The following is a 19,373-nucleotide window of genomic DNA, read 5'->3' as shown; positions in this document are numbered from 1 at the left end:
CATGTAGCAGTATCTGCCCCGTGTAAATAAAAGGTGTAGAACTCGGCATGACCACAAGAACAGTCACATGTTGTTGGTGACATTTATATTGAAATGTATCTATGATTCGGCGGAAATGCTGAAACTAATGTCGCGGACTAATACCACGCGCTTTTGATGGAAGCGTGACCGCGTGCGCCTTTCTGCCCTCGTCCTGGTTGGGGATTTAAACTCAAATTTAGGCTTTTTAAAGTTGAGGAGATTAAAAACAATTGTTTCAAATAAAATAATTACTTTATCCAGTTTTTAATGAATCGTATAGGTGAAGCTGCAAGCACCTACATTATTATTTTTTTGTTTTTATCAAACTGAACACTGAACAAAATGCTATCTAATTCAATTCAGTCATAAACACAAGTCTATATAACACAATACTTGCATTATAAATATAATAAAATACAATATTACACCATATTAACTGCATCCAAAACTAAAGCCAACTCGAGAGAAATTCCACGGGCAGTGGGCGTGGCGAAACAGGTGAGTGAAAAAGAAAATCTCAAACAGGAAGCTGGGAAAGGTGGATTGTCATTTTCTCGGCGTAAACGAAAGCAAGACAACGCTGAATACAGAATTCAAAGGTAGGAAACCATAATTGTATGTTATGTTTGCGCCTACAAACATTTCGCTGGTATAGGCTACATAAAAACATAGAGACATCTATTCAGGAATCAACTTTGCAACTATAGGAAGACAGGTGTGTTTCTACGAACAATGAGGCACTTAAAAAAAATAGGCTATGTTATGGGCCCCCATGTTGAAATAAGGTCATATAATTTGCAATATTCGTTTTAACTTAAATCAAACTCCTATTTCATACCACCTTTGGCTCTACTAGTTCATTATATCACCCAGCCGTTAATCTTTATTAAATAATCCTCCATGCCGCTTTACTGTGTTCAGTGGCTTGTATCTCCACTTGTACAGAGATACAATCACTTTATTTATCAGAGTCCGTAATAAGATTCATGTCCATAATCTTCTCCTGTCGACAGAGAAAGATGCCAGAGAGGGGAAGACCCCATTCAAGGAGAGACGCGTATGCAGATTACAAGAGCAGGGATAAGCACTATTCACACAGTGGGCACCACTCACGGGATGATAACCAAGGCCGCCACCAAAAGCCAAGAGATGTGGATGAGAGAGGCTCTGCTGGTGACAGGAGGGCCAAAGAAAGCAGACAGAGGGACATGACAACTGCCTCTCACACTGAGTCACCTGCCTACAGAGACCACGACAATGAAGGGCCCTCGAGACTGTGAGAGATCATGTAGTTTCTATAAACACCCCTGCACTCACTGTTATGTCTTCCACACAGACCGAGGACCACCTTTGGCACTGTTATGCGACGTTTTTCTTTATATTTGTATGGAAATTACACACTTTGAAGACATATTTAATTTTATCCCACTGAAAACAATGATGTTGTCTTCATAGGTCCAGAGAGACTTCAACGTATCACTCTGAAAGGGAGTATTATGAGCAACAACACAAACCAGCTCTTTACAATTTCAGATACCTCTTAACCTATAGAGGCAAGTATATTTATTTTTCAACTTCTTCCGTGAACTATTAAACGTGTACTTGTCATAGTTCACAATTTCTTGAATTTATTAAGATTCACCTTAAATATATTTTAATAATGTAATAACATTTTTAGGTGCAGATTAACAGTGCACAGTAATTGAAAAGCTGAGAGTGTAAACAGTCAAACTTTGCCTCAATGTGATAATACACCATGACAATATGTGCTTTTTTTTTAAGTGCTGAATTGGAACAAAAACAGGGATTTTTTTACTGTTTATCTACATGTGAGGTTGCACAAATGTATTCTTTAACAAATAATCTGCTGATTGTTTTCTCTATTAAGTGATTAATCATTTTGTATATAAAATGTAAGAAAACCATAGAAAACACCCATCAGACTTTTCCCTCGGTTTGGTTTTCATCAGATGTCCAGGCAAAAGTCTAAAATCCACAGATATTTAGTTTGTAAACTATAACAGTTTATTGTTTTATTTTTATATATATATATATATATATATATATATATATATATATATTTATTTATTTTTTAAAGTATTTCCACTAATCAGAAACTGTGATCAGCTGGCATTTTTGCTATAAAGATGTAAATTTCACCCTGATTCTTTGCATCATCTTTTGTCTCACTGCTTCATGTTGCTATACATTCATGTGAATAACGTGTTTATCCTGCAGGTCTCTGCCAGATTATGGAGCTGTTTGTGAATCTTCTTATCATAATCTGTGCCGGAGTGCCATACAGCAACAATGGAGGTTACCGTGACCTGGCCAGCCTCGGTGGGATCTACTATTATCACTTTGGTGGAGCGAATGCTTTCACTGGAGCCGATGCAGACAGGGTGAAGGAGCTAGACCAGCTGTTCCATCAGCTTAAGCGGCCACCATACATCTTCACCATGGCCTGTGGTGGGGTTTTAATGATCTACGCCTGTGCCATGCTGGCCCTGGGGATTTTCAGAGTCCCTTTCCGTTGGCCCCTTGTGCTGCTGGTGGAAGCTCTGTTGAATTTCCTGATAGGCCTGGGTTACATCCCAGCACTGGCCTTCTACTTTATTAAACTGCAGGAAACCTACAACAATCCCATCTGTACAGAGAGAGAGCAGATGTACAAGAGCAAAGGGCACAAGGGCTTTGAGTGCCAGTTGCATGGTACAGATATCGCAGGAGGACTGTTTGGGGTGCTGGGAGTGTTTGTTTTCATCTTTGGTGCAGTGTTGGCCGTCAGAGCTTTCAGGTCAGTGCAAGAGCTAAAGAAGCAAAGGACAAACGAGGACAATCATTTTTAAGATGGATTTTCTCGAACATATTTGAACAAAAGTGGGACTTCAGTAGAAATCCCTTTGACAAGAAAAAGTTTTGTATTCACACTTTTTAATGTGACCTGTGCATAGATTTTTATCCATTTTCTATGCTTTGATAGTGTTTTTATTTGTATTTTTTTAATCATTTATAAATTCCTACCACTTTTAACTCTTACAAACCTGTTTACTTCGTCTGTTACGTTTTTGATGAATTTGGAGTTATAATAAAGTCCTGAAATGGTACATTGTTTATTTTTTAATAGTAATTTTTTATTACGTTTGTGCTGGAAAAAAAAAACCTGGAAATTAAAAAGCAGATAGAGGAAGAGTTTAAATGACACAAAAGCACCTGGATAATATCTCTTGATTTTTATTTTTTTTTGTAGGAGTCGGTTTAAGGCAAAAAAAAATATCCAACTTGCAACAAATAATGTCAGCCTTTGCCCGTCACTTTCAGGATGAGACTGTCTGATATGATCACCCAGCTACAGTCCCCACAGGACTCAACCAGAGATATCTTCATGTGCCCCCTTTAGATGTTGATTGCTAATCCTGAGAGTTTAATCTCAATACTAAAAGGGGTTTGGATTTGACGGTGTTGACTTCATGAAACTAAATGTCTCTAAAAAGGAAAATACATTAACCGTCAGCTGTCTTTTTTGCATCAAAAGAAAGTTGCTTTTAACATGGTTTAACTTTGTCTAATGACTTGGGATTTATTTTTTTTGTCTTCATCTGCATACTTTGAAACTGATAAAAGCCTAAAAATATCCACTGCATTCCTGAGCAGAACTTGTGACGGCTTCTTCAGTGAGCTACAGTAACTTAAACTTGTTTAGACTGAACTTGAAATGTATGAAAAAGAGTCAGACTTTGTTCCTGACTTTGATCCAATATCAGTTGCAAGAAAAAAAAATAACATTGAAACAAGACGTTTTGTCACATTGAAGCTTATTTCTCCTCAGAATTTGTCAACCATTTTACTGGAGTTTTAGGATGTTATTCTGAGCTTCACCAATAGATGGCACTGCTGTTTATAGGAATTTACACACATGAAACATTATTGCACATAACTCCACAGTAGTAGTCTCCGTTTCTTCTGATCCCTGGACCAAACAGTTCTAAGGACTTTGAGGGGAACGACCCCCGTAGAGTTTCCCCCAGAACTCAATAGGTTATAAGGCTTTTTGCTGTTTGTCTTCGCACCGCCAACAGGAACTGTGAAATGACTCTGCTGCCGGAGCGACTCTCCGCCACTAATTTATCTAAATGAGCAAATACAGTTTTCAGTTTACTTGATCCGGTTGAAATTCATGTACATATTTGATCTGTTGGAAGATCCAAAGCGTGTTTCATTCAAGAAGGCCAATAAAAACAAATGGATCAGTCAAATTGTTCATTAATCCTTCTGATGCGCTACCGTTTGTGTTTTCAGTTTTGCATTACAGGTCCATAGAAACGCAACACTTCCTATATTTTTCTAACTAAAAGCCCTGTAGCCTTTTATAAGAAACAAACCCCTTATGAAAAAAAGCCTTTTTTTGTGAAATATCTGCCGAAACGTGTTGTGCCTGAAGTCAGAGATCACACTTTACATGAAAAACCCACAACAACCTCCGGTGCTTCAAACAGCATCACACCGCTGCAGCAGCACGTCAACGGAGACACTTTTTTATTTCTCTGTGTTGAATCGAAGTCACGCTGTATTTCCTCCGATGTGTATCGGCTTAATAAAGCCGGCACATTTGTTGTCAGCCCATTTCTCAGTATTGTGTGTCTCCAGTTGAAACTTTCTTCTGCTGTTTTAAAAGGCTTTGTTTGTAGCTGACCATAAACAAACAGAAACATCTTTGAAAACCATATAACCTCCCATTTCATTAGAATTAAGGATTTATAGATTAATGACAAATTAAACAGCAGACATTATAGCTTGTACTGATGATTATTGGTATGATATCATAAAAACTGAGTAGAATGGACACGGGACAACACAATTTACAATAAAAAGTTTTATTGCTACTTGGCTTAAAGTTAATAAAAAAACAGTTGATTTGAAAACTAATGATAGCAGCATTTAAAATTAAAATAACGACCATCTTCCACTCTAAGTTCAAGGGAGCATAATTCTGTCAAATAGCAAAAGTGCTCATTGTTAGTTCTGTGCCTAAGTATTAAATCTTCTTACAATTAAACATAAAACTAAATTTTAGCAGTAATCTGCATGCTAGAATAAAAACCTAAAAACATTAGATATGCTCCATTTTGTATAAATAAAATCACAATTTGTATGTTTTTGTATGTTGACTTATATTTAGGGCATGCTTTCACCATTATACAGTTTATAGTTAGTACCTTCAATAGTACCGTAATGAGTGACAGTTTTCTGAAGAATCCCAGTCACTTTAAATTCTGTAGCGGAGAGGGAAATATAAATTTGCATGAAACAATGAAGTACAAAAATAAACATCAGCTTCTTGGCATTGAGAAAAAAATATTCAAGCATTTCTTGAAAATAATATACAGAAAGGAATCGTGAGATTTAAACAATGGCTACTTTGGTCACATGTTAAACAACTGGAGCATCTTCGATCAGTTTCATTCACTATTCACACACAATTACAGTCAATTCATTATTCACACAAGCATGCATACACTTACTGTATGTGTGCACTAAAGCTTTGAACTACACACAAACACAGACATTTGCAACAGTTGTACAGGGAGCTTGTTAAATTGTGCAAAGAGAAAAGGTTCCCTTACAGTTATTAAATCAATCTGCAGTTTAAAAAAAAAAAAAAAAAAAAAAACACTGACACTAGCCTACTCAAATGTACAACCCTCTACTTTGGTGTACGGGGGGGATTTGTGAGTACTGTACTACTGAATCCCTTCCAGTAAAGAATTAAAGGGAATATTTCTAAGTCAATGCAAGTACCCTGTGCTCCCTCTTCCTGTATTTGTGCATACAGTCTGCATATGTACATGCACACTGATTAGTCTACTGATGGATCATTATTCAAATATACTTCAAGTTGGACATGTATAGTGGACAGGACAGTGGGTGAATATGTGGCATCAACCAAGAGACACAGAATGAATGTGCAATGAATGAGGGTACAACTGTATAAAAATGGATCAGTTGGTTTGATGTGCAGCAGTGCAATGCAGTCTCAGTCTGATTTGGCAATTACCAATAAAACTACACTGCCAATGAGTCACAGGAAGGGCTCACAAAATAATAAGAGCGATGCAACTGACGAACACAGCCCCTACATGCATCATACACACACATGTGCACACGCCAGACACATTGAGAAATAAGACTCTTTTAGTTTTAGGTGATGGAAAAATGAAGCTCTTATATACACGTCTATATACAATGAGTTGACACTTTGCATACTTTACAAGGGAAGTCCCATAGTCTGTTGTGATCACCACTATCATTTCAGATATGTACCAATATTATTTTCAATCATAATCTGTTTTAGCTCCCCCTGGACCTGCCGCACCGATCAATGCTTCACTGCCATCAGTCCAGATGTCTGACACCATGTGCAGGTTCTGATTGTGAAAGTGTGGGCTCCGTCTCAACCAGAGAGTCCCATGTGTTTGGCCTCTCAGACACTGCACGGCCTGATCAATAAAGTGACAAGAACTAAATTATTGGCGTTGCCATAAAATCTGTTGTCCCATTTCTAATTTCAGAACAACACATCAAAAATGTATTGTTGAAAGTGTTAAATAATAATAAATTCTGAATAATAAGCACAATAGCAGCACCTCAAATTATTATCTTACATTAATGTTCTCATTACATGTCAATTCTTTGGAGGATTTCAATAACCATTTCCACATGTGGTAGATAGTCAGGATTCAATCAGCACAATGTTTTAAGCAAATATAAGCAATGGATATAAATATTGGAACACATGCACATTAACTGTATTTCCTCATTTCCACAGTTTATATTTCAATAGAGCAAAAATGACGTTCAAAGATAGTGTTAGAATAGTTAGCTAACGTACCTTATGCTGTTTGTGGTGTTCCTGGTGAATATTTAAATGTAATTTAAGATACTGTGAAATAATCTAATGATATTGAGAGCAAACAAAAATGCATTTAATTAAATAAGAAACGTTTGTCATTTTAAAAACACATCAAAAATGAATGTTGTCAATTAACTGCCATTATGGCACATTACATTAGCCTCATTTTCATTGTCAGTGTTTTGTTAGATAGCAGGTAATGTGCTGGCTTGAGGGAAACCACAATAATCCCTATGTTCAATCAATATCTCATAGGCTAAACTCAAATATACATAAATCTGGATATCATTGTTTTCTATGTACAAAGTGCTTTTAACAGTGTTTATTTTTTTCAAGAGACACACACCTAGCAAACAAGAAAACATTCACACTCACACATCATTTAAGGCTTCATCACTGACTTCTCTTCATTCATGTGGAGCAAAGAAAAGAAGACGCTCAGAGCTGAAGACCTCTGTCACTAACAGAACATGAGTGGGATGAAACAAACAATGCACAGTAGTGTTACTTTAAGGCTAAAAGGGAACAATAAAAGGTCCAGCTATGCAACAGCTATGGAATCCCAAAACTGCATCATCAACAACTCTGAGTGGCAACCAAAAATATATATCTGAAATATGTATTCGGTGCAGTAACCACTGATGATGGCAATTACTCAACTTTGGCCTTCTTATAACCACTGCAACCCTACAGAGCTGATTTGTCTTTTGGCACAATGTGGGGAGGCTCTGGACTAGATAATAACTGCATAATATTGACCTGATAATTCAAATAATAATGCAGTTTTTGCCAAGATAAATATGACTGGTCCTCCATGTATCAAAAGAACAAACTAATGACATCTGCTGAACAAAAATAATTACTTGCTCTTCCAAAAAGGGACTGAACTGGTGTGTTCTTATCACAGTACCTTATACTGCGGCTGTGCTCATAGTATTTTTGATATGAATTCTGTGAGCTGAGTTCTAAAGAATTGGTCATTGCCCAATGACCAGAAAATAGCAAGTATGTGTTTGTGAAAAAGGGAGCTATACATCAATTTATAGCACAAAATCATTTGTTTCTGTGTCCCAAATTTCTGTGTTTGTGACACTTTGTGTGCACAGACCAAATCTTACATAATACGAGACAACAGGATTTCAGTTCAGTTTAAAATGGGCCAAAACCCCGCCCCCCTGAACATCACCTGGTTGTATGGGTAATGCATTGGAAAGCTAAACTGAAAAAAGATCTGCTGAGATGTAAAAATGTCGATGATCAAATCTGCCTGCAGGGACATGGACTGATGTTCACAAATCTAAAAGGTTAACAGCCTCTGCAGTTTGAAAAATGTACAATCTTAGTTCCAGCGTGGATATTTCCAAATATACAGTACAGACAAATACTGTTTATATCCCTCATCTCTTGACAGTACACCATGTAATACTTCAATTTGGTGCCCTGACTGGTTTGTTCAAATGGCTGAAATTAGATGATTTCCAAATATCCTGAGTCTGAAGTCCACTATTCAATGCTCATGAAACTGACTACATTTAAAGTAACCTTTTATTTTCCTATGAATGTAGTTTTTAAGTAGATCATTTGATCATGCACTGTTACGGATTATACTGTTAGGAGTTTTGAATTCTACAACACATCAGCTCTGTACAATCGAATAACTTTGATATTGTATTGCTCTAAATAGCAATACCACTCAATCTTGACGTCAGCAGCTCAAGCGCACATCATCAGCCGGCTGCTAGTTGTGAGTGTGTGCTATATTGTATAGAACTGATTTATCCTATATAGAATATTCCTTACATATTGTGTGGGAATGTTAAAAATAAAAACCAACATTTCTGGCAATTTAAATGCAGTTATTTTTTCTTTTAGTCCTGCGTGTCTTAGAAGCATTTATACTGTCTAATTTCCTTTGTAAGCCACAGGTAGAGGAGGAAAGCAAAAGCTGTGCCAGTGCTGGTCTCTTGGAGACACTGTCGCTGCTCCAAATTTAACTAACAAGCTCACATCTCTAAACACAGCCCGGACTTTGGGCAACTCTAGGCTGTGTTGTCTGTAGTAGGCACTTTTTCAAGTTTCAGTCACAGGGCTTCTCTCGAGGACCTGAGAGACCACGGAGCCCCTGGAGAGGAGATTTGACATGATCTCTTATACACCCTCCAGATTGCTTGACTTTCCAAGTAAAGGGAAATGCTGCTGACATGTTCAAACACAAGAGGTATCCCATGTCAGGTCAGGCTTGGTTTTGTCTGATAGCCAGCTCTCCTTTTCATAACGGCGTGTTATGAACTGGAATCTTTGTTTGCTCCGCTTCTCTTGGATGCTCAGACCGTGCTCCTTTTTTTTTTTTTTTTTTTTTTAACCTCACATCAATGGCACAGCATCCCTTAATGACTGTCAAGGTCCCACAGGTTTGTCCTCACAAAAGTTCTTAATGGCAACTTGAACAGCAGTATCCCACATCGATGAGAAAATTCTCTCCCCCTGGAATGGCACAATCACAGAATTGCTGCCACATGGCACTGTGCTGTGTTCCCCCTCTAGAGAGCCGTATCATAGACCTCCTGCTGTAGGATGGGAGTCGGGCCTGGACCTGGGACCAGGTTGGAGGCAAATGCAGGGGGGTGTGGATGATCCCACACAGGATCTTTTAAGGTGGTGGGTGTGGATGGTGCAGAGGGGCCTGACAGGAGAGGGCCATGGCTTCTGAGCTGCTCCCTCACTTCCTGCTCCAGACTAGGAGGTACAATCAGCTGATCCTCTGGATCCTGCTGAGCTGGGGCAGTAAAGTAGCCGGACTTTTTCTTAGGAGCCTCGAGGGCAACTTCAATAAGATTATGACTGTCCTCGGGCACAACCACAGAGCCATTGGACAGCTTCTTACCAAACAGGCTGCATGTGGAAGGAGACTTTTTCAGGTCAGCAATCTCTCTCCCACATACAGCGAGCAGGCAGCCGTTTGTAGCAGAAACCACTACACTGTTCTGTCTGCGCATTTTACCATTGAGATAGTCAGAGCCTTGCTTTTCAAGGTCCAAGTCTTTGGGGCTCTCGGGGGCCCCTGATCGTAGTTGGAAAGCACAACAGTGAATGTCTACCTCCACTTCCAATTTACTACCGTTGGAGATAACACCCTCAAGCGGAGCTTCATCATCACTGTCCAAGCCATTGTCAGACTGGTTACTTGAGAATGTAGCAGAGGACGGCTGCCGCTGGAATAGGCCCGGGTGGGTTCCTGCCCCAGCTGAGCCTGGCACCATGATCCCACACAGAGTAGTGGCAGGGTGCAGGCTACAGCGTCTCTCTGGGCGGGACGCAAGGCCAGAGGATGGGTGTTCATCTGAAGCAGTGGACCCCGCCTCACTGCCCACCTCCGAAGCTGACGTCTCACTGCTGAACTCTGTGACAATACCACCGCTGGATGAAATGTTAACAGGCTCACTGGGGCCTGGGGTTACAGACACAGGCACAGGGGCAGGCGGGGGACCCCGTGGTTCAGTGGTGGAGACCGGTGGCTCACAAGTACAGCTGTCCTCACCAATATGCAGAGACACCACCAGAGCCCCAATGTTGTCCTTGCAACCATAACTCTGGGCGAGTGAACACAGCTTCTTGGCAGCGGCGCGTGGATCCTGTACAGCCTGCACGGTGCACACGGCCTCCTGGTAGGACACCCGTTCAAACAAGGCTCGATTCCCCAGGACCAAGAACTCATCCTGGGGACAGAGTGGCACAGTGTGCACCCAGGGCTTTGGAAGCACCCAGGGAGACAGATAAGAGCAGCCCAACAGGCGAGAGCAGCATGTCACTCCACTCACTTTGTTATCCTATAAAACACCATTAGAAATGTAGATGAGTGTATAGCTTAATGATATTTACACATCTGAATATGAATCCGTATATTATAACGACATCAAAAGTTATACATAATGGCCTCTACAGGAACCCAACATGCTTATAAGCTATGTTACCTCTGTAATGATGGCTTTACTGAGTTTAACCCTCTCCATCTCCTCAGTGCAGTTCTCCAAGCTGTAAACCTTAGAAAGAGGTACAGGTCGTCCATCCCGGCACAGCACAGCTTGGCAGGTGCCCACGTTGGCCACAGTAAGACTAAAGTAGCCTCCTGGATCTGACGTCTCCCGATGGATATAACACAGCAACGCAGAGGCACCCAGTTTCTGGCCAGCCATACCTAGTTTTCTGTCCCACAAAAACAAAGCTACCATTATCACTGTTTGCAGTAGGAGTGCCATTTTATTATATTTACTGTATATCTACAAGTCCAAAAAAAAGGTTTTAAAACAGTTTAAAAATGTGTCTTACCGGTGTGAGGTGAGGAAAGTGTTGCACATATACACCATGTCAACGCTGCAGTGCTGCAGTTCCTCGCACAGCACATCTCCCATGGTGCACTGCAACAGCCGAGGCACCTCCTCGTTGCGGTCTCCATCGAAGATACCGTAGCACGCTTCCACGTTGTCTCCAAAGCGGTCCACAGCCAGCACAGACACACACAACCTGTCCCCAACAATAGAGCCAGATTAACAACCAGATGACTCTGCACCTCCCACATGGAGGTGAAGCTCATACATACTTCAGTATGTAACACTGCAGGGGAACAGCATGGGGTGACAGCTGATAACAGACACTGCTGTGTGGGCCCCTGTGGTGGCCTTGACCCTGGGGGATCAGCCAGGTATCCTGGGTTCTCAAACAGTGACGCAAATAGGATTTGTTGCACACACCGAGTCATTGGTAGACACCTGCTCTGAGTTTGTACAGCAATATACAAAAAGACAGATGGACAATATATCCAATGCATTGAAGAGTATTTTTGTGCTTAACAGAAGACAGACCAAATGAGAGAATACAAGACAAAGCATCTCCGCTGGCTGAGCAGAGACACTATTTGACATGAACAAATACTCGTGTCAACAAGCATGGATTTCTTTAGGTTAGGTTAGGTTAGGTAGTTACTTTATTAATCCCCGACGGGAATTTTTTTTTCACTACAGCAGCATACAGAAGCAATAAGATAATAATAGAATAATAGAAAAGCAATAAAATAGCAGTAAATAGCAGTAAAAAAATATAAAATATAAATATAAAATGCACAGTATATACAGTGCAGTATATATCTATATATATATATTTACACACTAGTTATTTCATTTATATGTCAGCAGCAGTTTAAATAAATACTGTAATCAGTTAGGTAAATTTTAACTGTTCATGTTTGCCAACAAACAAAGAAAAAACAGAAAGCAGTACACACTTGTTCCTTTGGCCGCTCATTTCAGAGAAACCGTGGTTCCATGGAGTCGAGGCATTCAGCGAGTCTCCTGCAGTCGTGGTAGATTTCTGGTCAAATTTCAAGGTGGTGATATGACTATAAAAGGAGAACAAATATAAAAGAAGGCACTGTAGAGTAGCGTACTGTATATACTGCATACATTGCTACAGAGTTGAGTGTAAGGGTGTTGGTGCTTACGTTTTATGTTTGAAAAACTGCAGTGAGTTACCTGCAACTATTTGAAACCAGTCTGGGTCCTGTGACTTACCTGAAAAGATTGAGGGTTTTGTGTTCCAGAATCAGGCTGCTGTTGCCAGTCAGGTCCAGCTCTTGCAGAGTGGAAGGCAGGGAATCAGGTAACTGGATCTCAGTCAGCTCATTGCAGCTGAGATCTACGAGCTAAAGACGAACAAAACACACACGAGCTGAAACATGCCGAAGGTAATCAAATGCACTCTGGTCAGGTGATGCATATAAAACCAGAACCAGTCTGACCTTGATCTCGGGCAGGTTGAGGATCTCTGGGAAGACAGTAATGTGATTCGAGTGTGCTATGAGGGTGTGCAGTCTCTTACAGCTGGACACAGTGGAAGGGATAGTCTTAAGCTTGTTGCCACTTAAATTGAGCTCCTCCAGCAGTTCCAGCTTGCTCAGCTTACTAAAAACACACAAACATTAAAAATTAAAATACTCAGATGAGCCGAGCAAGCAGAACCCTGAAACATAATTAAATTATAGGAAAACAAAACATAAGGCATGGTATGTACCTTCTTAGGTAAAGGTTCTTGGTAATAACTTTATTTGAATAGCAAATCTCTAAACAATGTGAATAAATGTAACATTTTAAGAGACTTTGCAGAGGGTATAAACACAAAACAGGCAATCATCAGTTAATAAATTTTTTTACTAAAAAGGGAGTAAGTGTTTTTAGATGTTTTGTTGATACAAATGATGAAGCTGTAAATAATTACTACACATCTTGTTCATACTAGTAGAGTGTTTTTAACACTTTAAAGATACATAAAAGGGGTAAGTATAAACCCTGTTGTTAAAAGTGACACAGAAGGTACAGTAACACACCTGGCAGGGAACGAGAGTAACTGGTTGTAGGCAATGTGAAGGATCCGCAGGTTCTGGTGTCCAACCAACAGAGCACCGCAGTTCTCGTTCAGGTTATTGCCTGTCAGGTAGAGCTCCTGGAGTGTGCTGAGGCTCTCCTCTGATTGGCTGCTGGAAGGAATACTTTCCAGGGCATTGGCTGACACGTTTAGGTATTTTAGGCTGTGAGGGAAGACAAATAAAACCAAGAAATACACAGTTTAAGTTTCATCTGAGGAGTGCACCCACCCATTCCTGCCTTGTTAACCACTGGGGAAGTTAAAGCTACAAAAATCCGTGGTGCCCATATTCGTATAAATGGTGGATGATCAGTATCATTAACATTATATGCATTTGGTGATTTCCACATTGAAAATCCCAAGCAGAGTGTGTTAGACACCTTCTAGGTTTCACAAACCTTAAAGAAAAAACACAAGCGCTTCCCATGTTTTCCACATGGGACACATGTATGAGACATATTTACCACATGTTGCAACATATGATAACATGGGGAAAATATGTGGAAAAATGTTCACCTGGGAAGCATAAATGTTCCAAAACCACATTTCCCATTGGGCAAAATACATGTTTTACCTTTTTCACATGTGCTCAGGTGGTCACATGACATGGGATTTTTTTTTTGCACATGTGAAATTCATTGTGCTTTTTCTGTAGTGGAAGGTAAAAACAAATCTCTGGAGTTTGGAAAGAACACAAGTAAACTGTCATTCATATGATGCAGAAAAGTGAACGCTATTGATGTTGGCCTCAGCTACTTCAGGGAATAGGATAGTGTAGTAATAAATGTGATGATTGAGGTGTCAGTTCAGATATCCTACGGTTAAAGAGGTTTTACATTTTCTAAGATCCGTTCTTCTATTCGATGTACTGAAGAAGACTCTTGAACACAGACAGGGAAATTATCCTTGCAAGTGGAGCATCGATTTACATATTGCTGAACCTGCAAAGACAGGAGGGACAGCAATTTGAGCTGCACTGGTTCTTAAGTAATTGGTGTTGTTAAGTTAATGTCTGTGCATATCACATGCCAACAGCAATAAAACCTGTCTCTTTGACCCAATAAGGACTGAACCGTGCCACGCTGTTGTTTTTAAAACATAGTCAGATGTTATTGAAGGGTATTTTTTTTTTATCTCCGCAGGCCATTAACATTACAAGACTGTTGACATCTTACCAGCCTTGTGCCTTTTTGCTACATACATATATGTATATGTAAAAAGTATTAGTTAGTCACACTTGTTTCCATCAGTCTTGAGTGCAACTGCTTTCCCTCATACGTTGTGCAGCTCTTAGACAACATATCAGGAAACCCATTACGTCCAAAAAAGTCACTGCCATTATGTCTCAGCATTAGAAACAGTAAAGTGCATTAGAGCATTTGAACTGCTAATGGGTATTAAGTGATTTAGCACACAGGAAATAGGAGAGCAAATGAAGCTCCAGTTACGATCTGGAATGCACCATTGATGTTGACCACAATCCCTTCATACAATCCACACTTCATTCTCAAAACCAGTAATACAGTAACTGTCCATTCCAATATAACAGGGAAGGCACTGCCAGTAAAAGTTTTAAAGCAGAGGAACTGGCTGAAAAATGACTCGGATAACAACATAAATAGCCTTGAGGATGCAGTGGAAAAAGAAACAGAAACATTTGTGGAGATACTCACTTTAAGGCCTTATAAAAGAGACCCTCAGGAAGCTCCACTAGCTTGTTGTGCTGGAGGTCCAGGGCTTCCAGAGGGACATGGTCAAGTAGGTCAGGCACTCTCTGCAAACGATTGTTCCCCGTCAGCAGCTTCCTCAAACTCAAGCTGTTGAGCAGTCTGCTGGGGGCCAGAGGAGAGGTCACAGAGCAAGATTAGGACAAGAAAAAAAAGAAAAAGAAAAGGCAGTACACATCCTCTCCCTGTGGAGACTAACCACTTGTGAAGCTCAGTGTGTGTGTGTGTATGTGTGTGGTAGGGGTCCTTACTAATCCGCCAATGACCTATTCAGCTTGGCTGCCTATACAGACTAACACAGCAGCTATTTAGTCTCCCCCAACATCATCACAGAAGTTACGAGTGGGTACAGTGGATGGAGGAATATCATCAAATCTGCAACTGTTTTTCTGATTCATTCATTCAAATGCAAATGCCTGTGCTGAAGGCTGGCAGCGAGTGATGATACCCCGAGCTGAGCACCATACGATTGCCGTGTTTTACTGTTACAGCCAAAAGACACAGATACAGTCGTCCACAATAAAAGTGGTGGCAGCTGTTATTTGTGCCTTGTTCTTCCCATGTGTCCACCTCCATGACAAAATCTTTAAATTGGCACCATGAAAAACTGTTTGGCATCAGAGTGAGCGGTTAAAAAGCATGACTATGTGTAATTCTAATTCTGGACAGCATAGCCAGCTCTTTAAAGTGGAACAAATTAAATTTATGCGACATAAATAAGACAATTTGAGCAGAAAATGTTCAGGATTAGAGACAAAAAAAAGTCCCATAACCTGGAAGGAAGCTCAGACAGGAGGTTGTGTGTGACGTCCAACATCTCAATTTTTCTGCAGTCACACACCCAGTCAGGAAGGTACTCCAAGAGGTTCCTGTCTCAACACACACAGTCACATACATAGAAAGACACACACGGACACTCAAACTGAGCAGAGTTGGCATTTTGCTTTAATTGTACAGTTGAGTAAACTCTTTTATAATCAACGAGGCCAAACTGATATCCTCCAGGGTTATTTAAGCATGCAAATGATCTGCATTTTAATAAAAACAGTTAGTTTGTGCAGTCAAACCTGGAGATTGATAAGAGGAAGAGATGTTTTTTACACTAGTGGTTCAGAAACAAAAGGCAGTTTATTTAACGAATACTAAATTGTAAATTTACTGTGCAGAATTAGCCCAACACCCAAAAATTTGCTGGAGGAAAGTGTTTGGTGTAGGCCAAAGGTTTGTGAGATTCACTACCTTACACTTCACTTCACTGGGTTGATTCCACAGAATATTCTGTTTTAAGGTTGTTGGGTATTGATTATCCAGTTAAGTATTCAAACTGATTAACAACCACACAAACACTGTGGACAACTAGATTAATGAACACTAAGATGAAGATATTATGTTTAGACTCTTTTCACATATCTGTGACCCCCCACACACACACCATAGCCACTTTATATTCCCAGCCAGAACTCACTGTGATAGGTCCATGTGTGTCAGCTGGTTAGGGACTGGGTATATGTTAACTGTCGTAAGGCCTGTGGGCAGATAAAAGCAGCAATCATTAGCTAAACATCTGGTCTGTTTCTCTGTGTTGTTAAGATGAATGTATCATTAGAGAGAAGGGCCTGAACACACACACACACACACACACACACACACACACACGCACACACACACGCGCACGCTCGCGCATGGCCAGTGAGGCAATAATAGCAGCTAGTTGGTGCTCTATGTGACTCACGGTTGCTGCCGGTATGAAGCATGCGCAGTGTGAAACCGCTGAGTGTGAGTGTCCCCAGCTGGTTGCGCTGGCAGTGCAGAGTCTCCAGGTTGCAGACGGAGCTCAGGTCTAGTGAGTCCAAGCAATTGTCCCGTATGTCCAGCTGGGTCACCTGGCTCACTGCTTCGAGGTTCTCACTTTTCACCCATCGCAGCCCATTTAAACTACGTTTAACAGAGAACAAAGGATCATATACACAGATTATAATCACATAAACCGAGGAAAAAATTTTGTATTTAGTGTGAAGGTGGGTAAGTATAAAGTAAATACTAAATGCAGGAAGTACAATAAAGATACTGTGGTACATCAAACAAAAAATATCAGTGTCATATGCACTGTTGCAAATTAGTTTATTTTCTAAAACATCACATCCAGCTTTTACTATTTTAGTTTACGAGGGCATCTTATCAGCATTCACTGTTGTCATGAACTCAAACAAAGACGAGAGAAACCTTAGTTCAAGGCTGTCTGGTGAGGCACTGTGCTAAGATCAAGTCTCCATGTGCTCCCATCCATCACATTAATAAACAACAACTCCTCCTTTATGAGAACCGCCAGCACACTAATCCATCACAGATGCACTTTGCCCCTTAAAAATATAGTCTGCTATTGCCTGACCACAACCTAACTCACAAAGTTGAGTTATTATCTGGCTCACTTTGGGGGAAGTGGTTGCTGGTTTGATCACCAGACCGGTAAGAAAAATCAACTTCTCCATCTCTCATTGCCTGCCAGAGAGGTCCTTTAAAGCAAGACACTTGGCACCCAAGTGTTCCTGTGGAGCTGCGTATAGGACAGCAAATAAGCATGGCTGTGGTTCTGGGCAGCTCCCAGGTGTGAATGTAGCTTTGATGTAGGGCAATGCAGTAAATTCTCAGCAAATCTAGTATCTATAAATAAATGTTAAATAAAAAGGTGAGGCTTACAGGAGTGGTGAAGAAAGCAGCAATGGCTGAGGTTCAGACTAAGTGTTTGCGTCAGGACATGTATCTTTCTGTCACTGATGGAGGAAGATAAAGATAAAGGAGGAACTTTATAGATAGAGTTATTCTCCACCCCATAGTCACTGAATGACTGACCAAGATATGACTGACAGTGATTGGTGGGCTTCTTTTACATATTACATATTGACCCTTTATCATCCACACAACAACAGATATGTTCACTTAAAGAGGAGGAAGAGAAAGAAGAGATAGTGAAGCGAAGGATGAGACAGGTGAAGTGCAGAGGCTGACAGTTGTTTGTTCCCTGACCGGCCTCTTACCGGATGTCGATGTTTTTCAGGTGGCTCATTCTGATCAGAGTACACAACTCCAGAGTCTCCACTCTGTTCCCAGCCATAGCTAGTTTGTCCACTGCACTCAACCTCTCCAGCACAGCAGGGATGTGAGAGAAGTTGTTGAACGAGAGCCCTAGGCTGTTAAGCTGGAACAGGCCACCCAGCTCTTCAGGCAGGGAGCTGAGGTGGTTTCCATCCAAAGACAGTGTCTGCAGGCTGCAAGATGAAACACACAAAACAGGCATGTTTTGCTTTCTTTTTGCTTCAAAGTGGTCCAAATTTCTGCTTGCATTCATTTGTAGTATATCCTTTGTTCACTGAGCAGCATCCTAAATTCAGCAAGCTCACAGCATAGAGGACTTTTTTTTATCATGCAGTTCCAGCTTCATTTATCCTAAACATATCTATGTGGTGTACATATAATGTGTAGCGTATGTGTGTCACACCTTTGAAGGTTGCCTATCTGTACAGGGATGGTGTGGAGACTATTACAGGAGAGGTTGAGTTCAGTTAGGGTGAGGATCTCACACACACATTCAGGGAACACCCCCAGACGGTTGTGAGATAAGTTCAGGCTCTTCAGCTGCGAAAACCTAAAGACAGAGAGAGTAGGATGAAGGTCCTTTCAAAAAAAATCTACAAAAAAAGAAAATCAAATTTCTTGATTTGCTTAGAATACTTATTGTGACATTTGCTCAATTAATTTGCAAAAATATCATCAAATATAAACCAACATAGTTTGATATAAGGATGTGTCTCTGACAACACCTGACTATGATGTGGTACTGTTGTCAAAGTGCCAGGAAAAAAAGGTAAAAAGTCCTATAACAACACAGAATCACAACACAAATCAAAGCCTTTGATGTAAATTAAGAGGGACATATGTTTTTAAGTTGCTTTATTAAGGGTCACAGGAGGCGACATGTCCGGCACACTGAGCTAAAAGAACTATGAAAACACAGGAAAACCCACAGTGCCTGAGGCTGAACGGCAATTCTTGTTTTCTTCAATTGCAATTCTTCTTTAGGGTGAACACTGTGGAGATATGTTATGAAGATGAAAAACGCTGTATTCAAATGACCCTCATTACAACCTTAATATTACCAGTGGATGAAGGCCTGTCATACATTGTCGACAACATTTCATAATGATATGAAGTCGTCATTGTTTAAGGTCTCAGCTGAGTTCTCCAGATAGCAATACATCCTACACATCAGCTGGGCTGTTTATGTTAAAATCTGTGACACAAGT

General features: G+C 40.4%; 2 protein-coding genes across 6 annotated transcripts in view; one reads left to right on the top strand and one right to left on the bottom strand.

The window, feature by feature from the left end:
* Positions 1-539: 539 nt before the first annotated feature.
* Positions 540-3,592, top strand: marveld3 (MARVEL domain containing 3). Its single transcript, XM_069174079.1, has 4 exons — positions 540-620; positions 1,035-1,297; positions 1,477-1,574; positions 2,260-3,592. Exons 2-4 carry the CDS (start codon positions 1,041-1,043, stop codon positions 2,868-2,870), a joined length of 966 nt encoding a protein of 321 aa, XP_069030180.1. The 5' UTR covers positions 540-620; positions 1,035-1,040; the 3' UTR covers positions 2,871-3,592.
* A 1,287-nt stretch (positions 3,593-4,879) lies between these two features.
* The window catches only part of phlpp2 (PH domain and leucine rich repeat protein phosphatase 2), a 35,470-nt gene continuing 20,976 nt past the window's right edge, over positions 4,880-19,373 (bottom strand). For 2 of the 5 annotated variants that reach the window (XM_069173655.1, XM_069173656.1), the window contains exons 7-20: positions 19,095-19,157; positions 18,569-18,715; positions 18,108-18,338; positions 16,805-17,007; positions 16,538-16,598; positions 15,846-15,941; positions 15,019-15,174; positions 13,308-13,508; positions 12,723-12,885; positions 12,496-12,626; positions 12,210-12,323; positions 11,258-11,452; positions 10,903-11,134; positions 4,880-10,758 (exon numbers count right to left, since the gene is read on the bottom strand). In XM_069173655.1, coding sequence (XP_069029756.1) covers positions 9,472-10,758; positions 10,903-11,134; positions 11,258-11,452; positions 12,210-12,323; positions 12,496-12,626; positions 12,723-12,885; positions 13,308-13,508; positions 15,019-15,174; positions 15,846-15,941; positions 16,538-16,598; positions 16,805-17,007; positions 18,108-18,338; positions 18,569-18,715; positions 19,095-19,157 — 3,280 coding nt within the window. In that variant the 3' untranslated portion in view covers positions 4,880-9,471. The remainder of the gene's footprint in view (positions 10,759-10,902; positions 11,135-11,257; positions 11,453-12,209; positions 12,324-12,495; positions 12,627-12,722; positions 12,886-13,307; positions 13,509-15,018; positions 15,175-15,845; positions 15,942-16,537; positions 16,599-16,804; positions 17,008-18,107; positions 18,339-18,568; positions 18,716-19,094; positions 19,158-19,373) is intronic. The other 3 variants (XM_069173657.1, XM_069173658.1, XM_069173660.1) reach the window with 2 other exon arrangements.

This window comes from Embiotoca jacksoni, unplaced genomic scaffold, assembly GCF_022577435.1.
Source record: "Embiotoca jacksoni isolate LCO1_2020_lvr unplaced genomic scaffold, fEmbJac1.0.p SCAF_6, whole genome shotgun sequence".
NCBI classification, from domain to species: Eukaryota; Metazoa; Chordata; class Actinopteri; family Embiotocidae; genus Embiotoca; species Embiotoca jacksoni.
Note: the sequence above shows the minus strand (reverse complement) of the source record. Positions and strands in the feature narration are given on the sequence as shown.

Bases quoted from the DNA above. Each gene is read 5' to 3' on its own strand.
- marveld3 (XM_069174079.1), top strand. From the start codon at position 1,041: ATGCCAGAGAGGGGAAGACCCCATTCAAGGAGAGACGCGTATGCAGAT. The intron at 1,298-1,476 runs GTGAGAGATCAT...TTGTCTTCATAG, and splicing joins AATGAAGGGCCCTCGAGACT to GTCCAGAGAGACTTCAACGT. The intron at 1,575-2,259 runs GCAAGTATATTT...TTTATCCTGCAG, and splicing joins ATACCTCTTAACCTATAGAG to GTCTCTGCCAGATTATGGAG.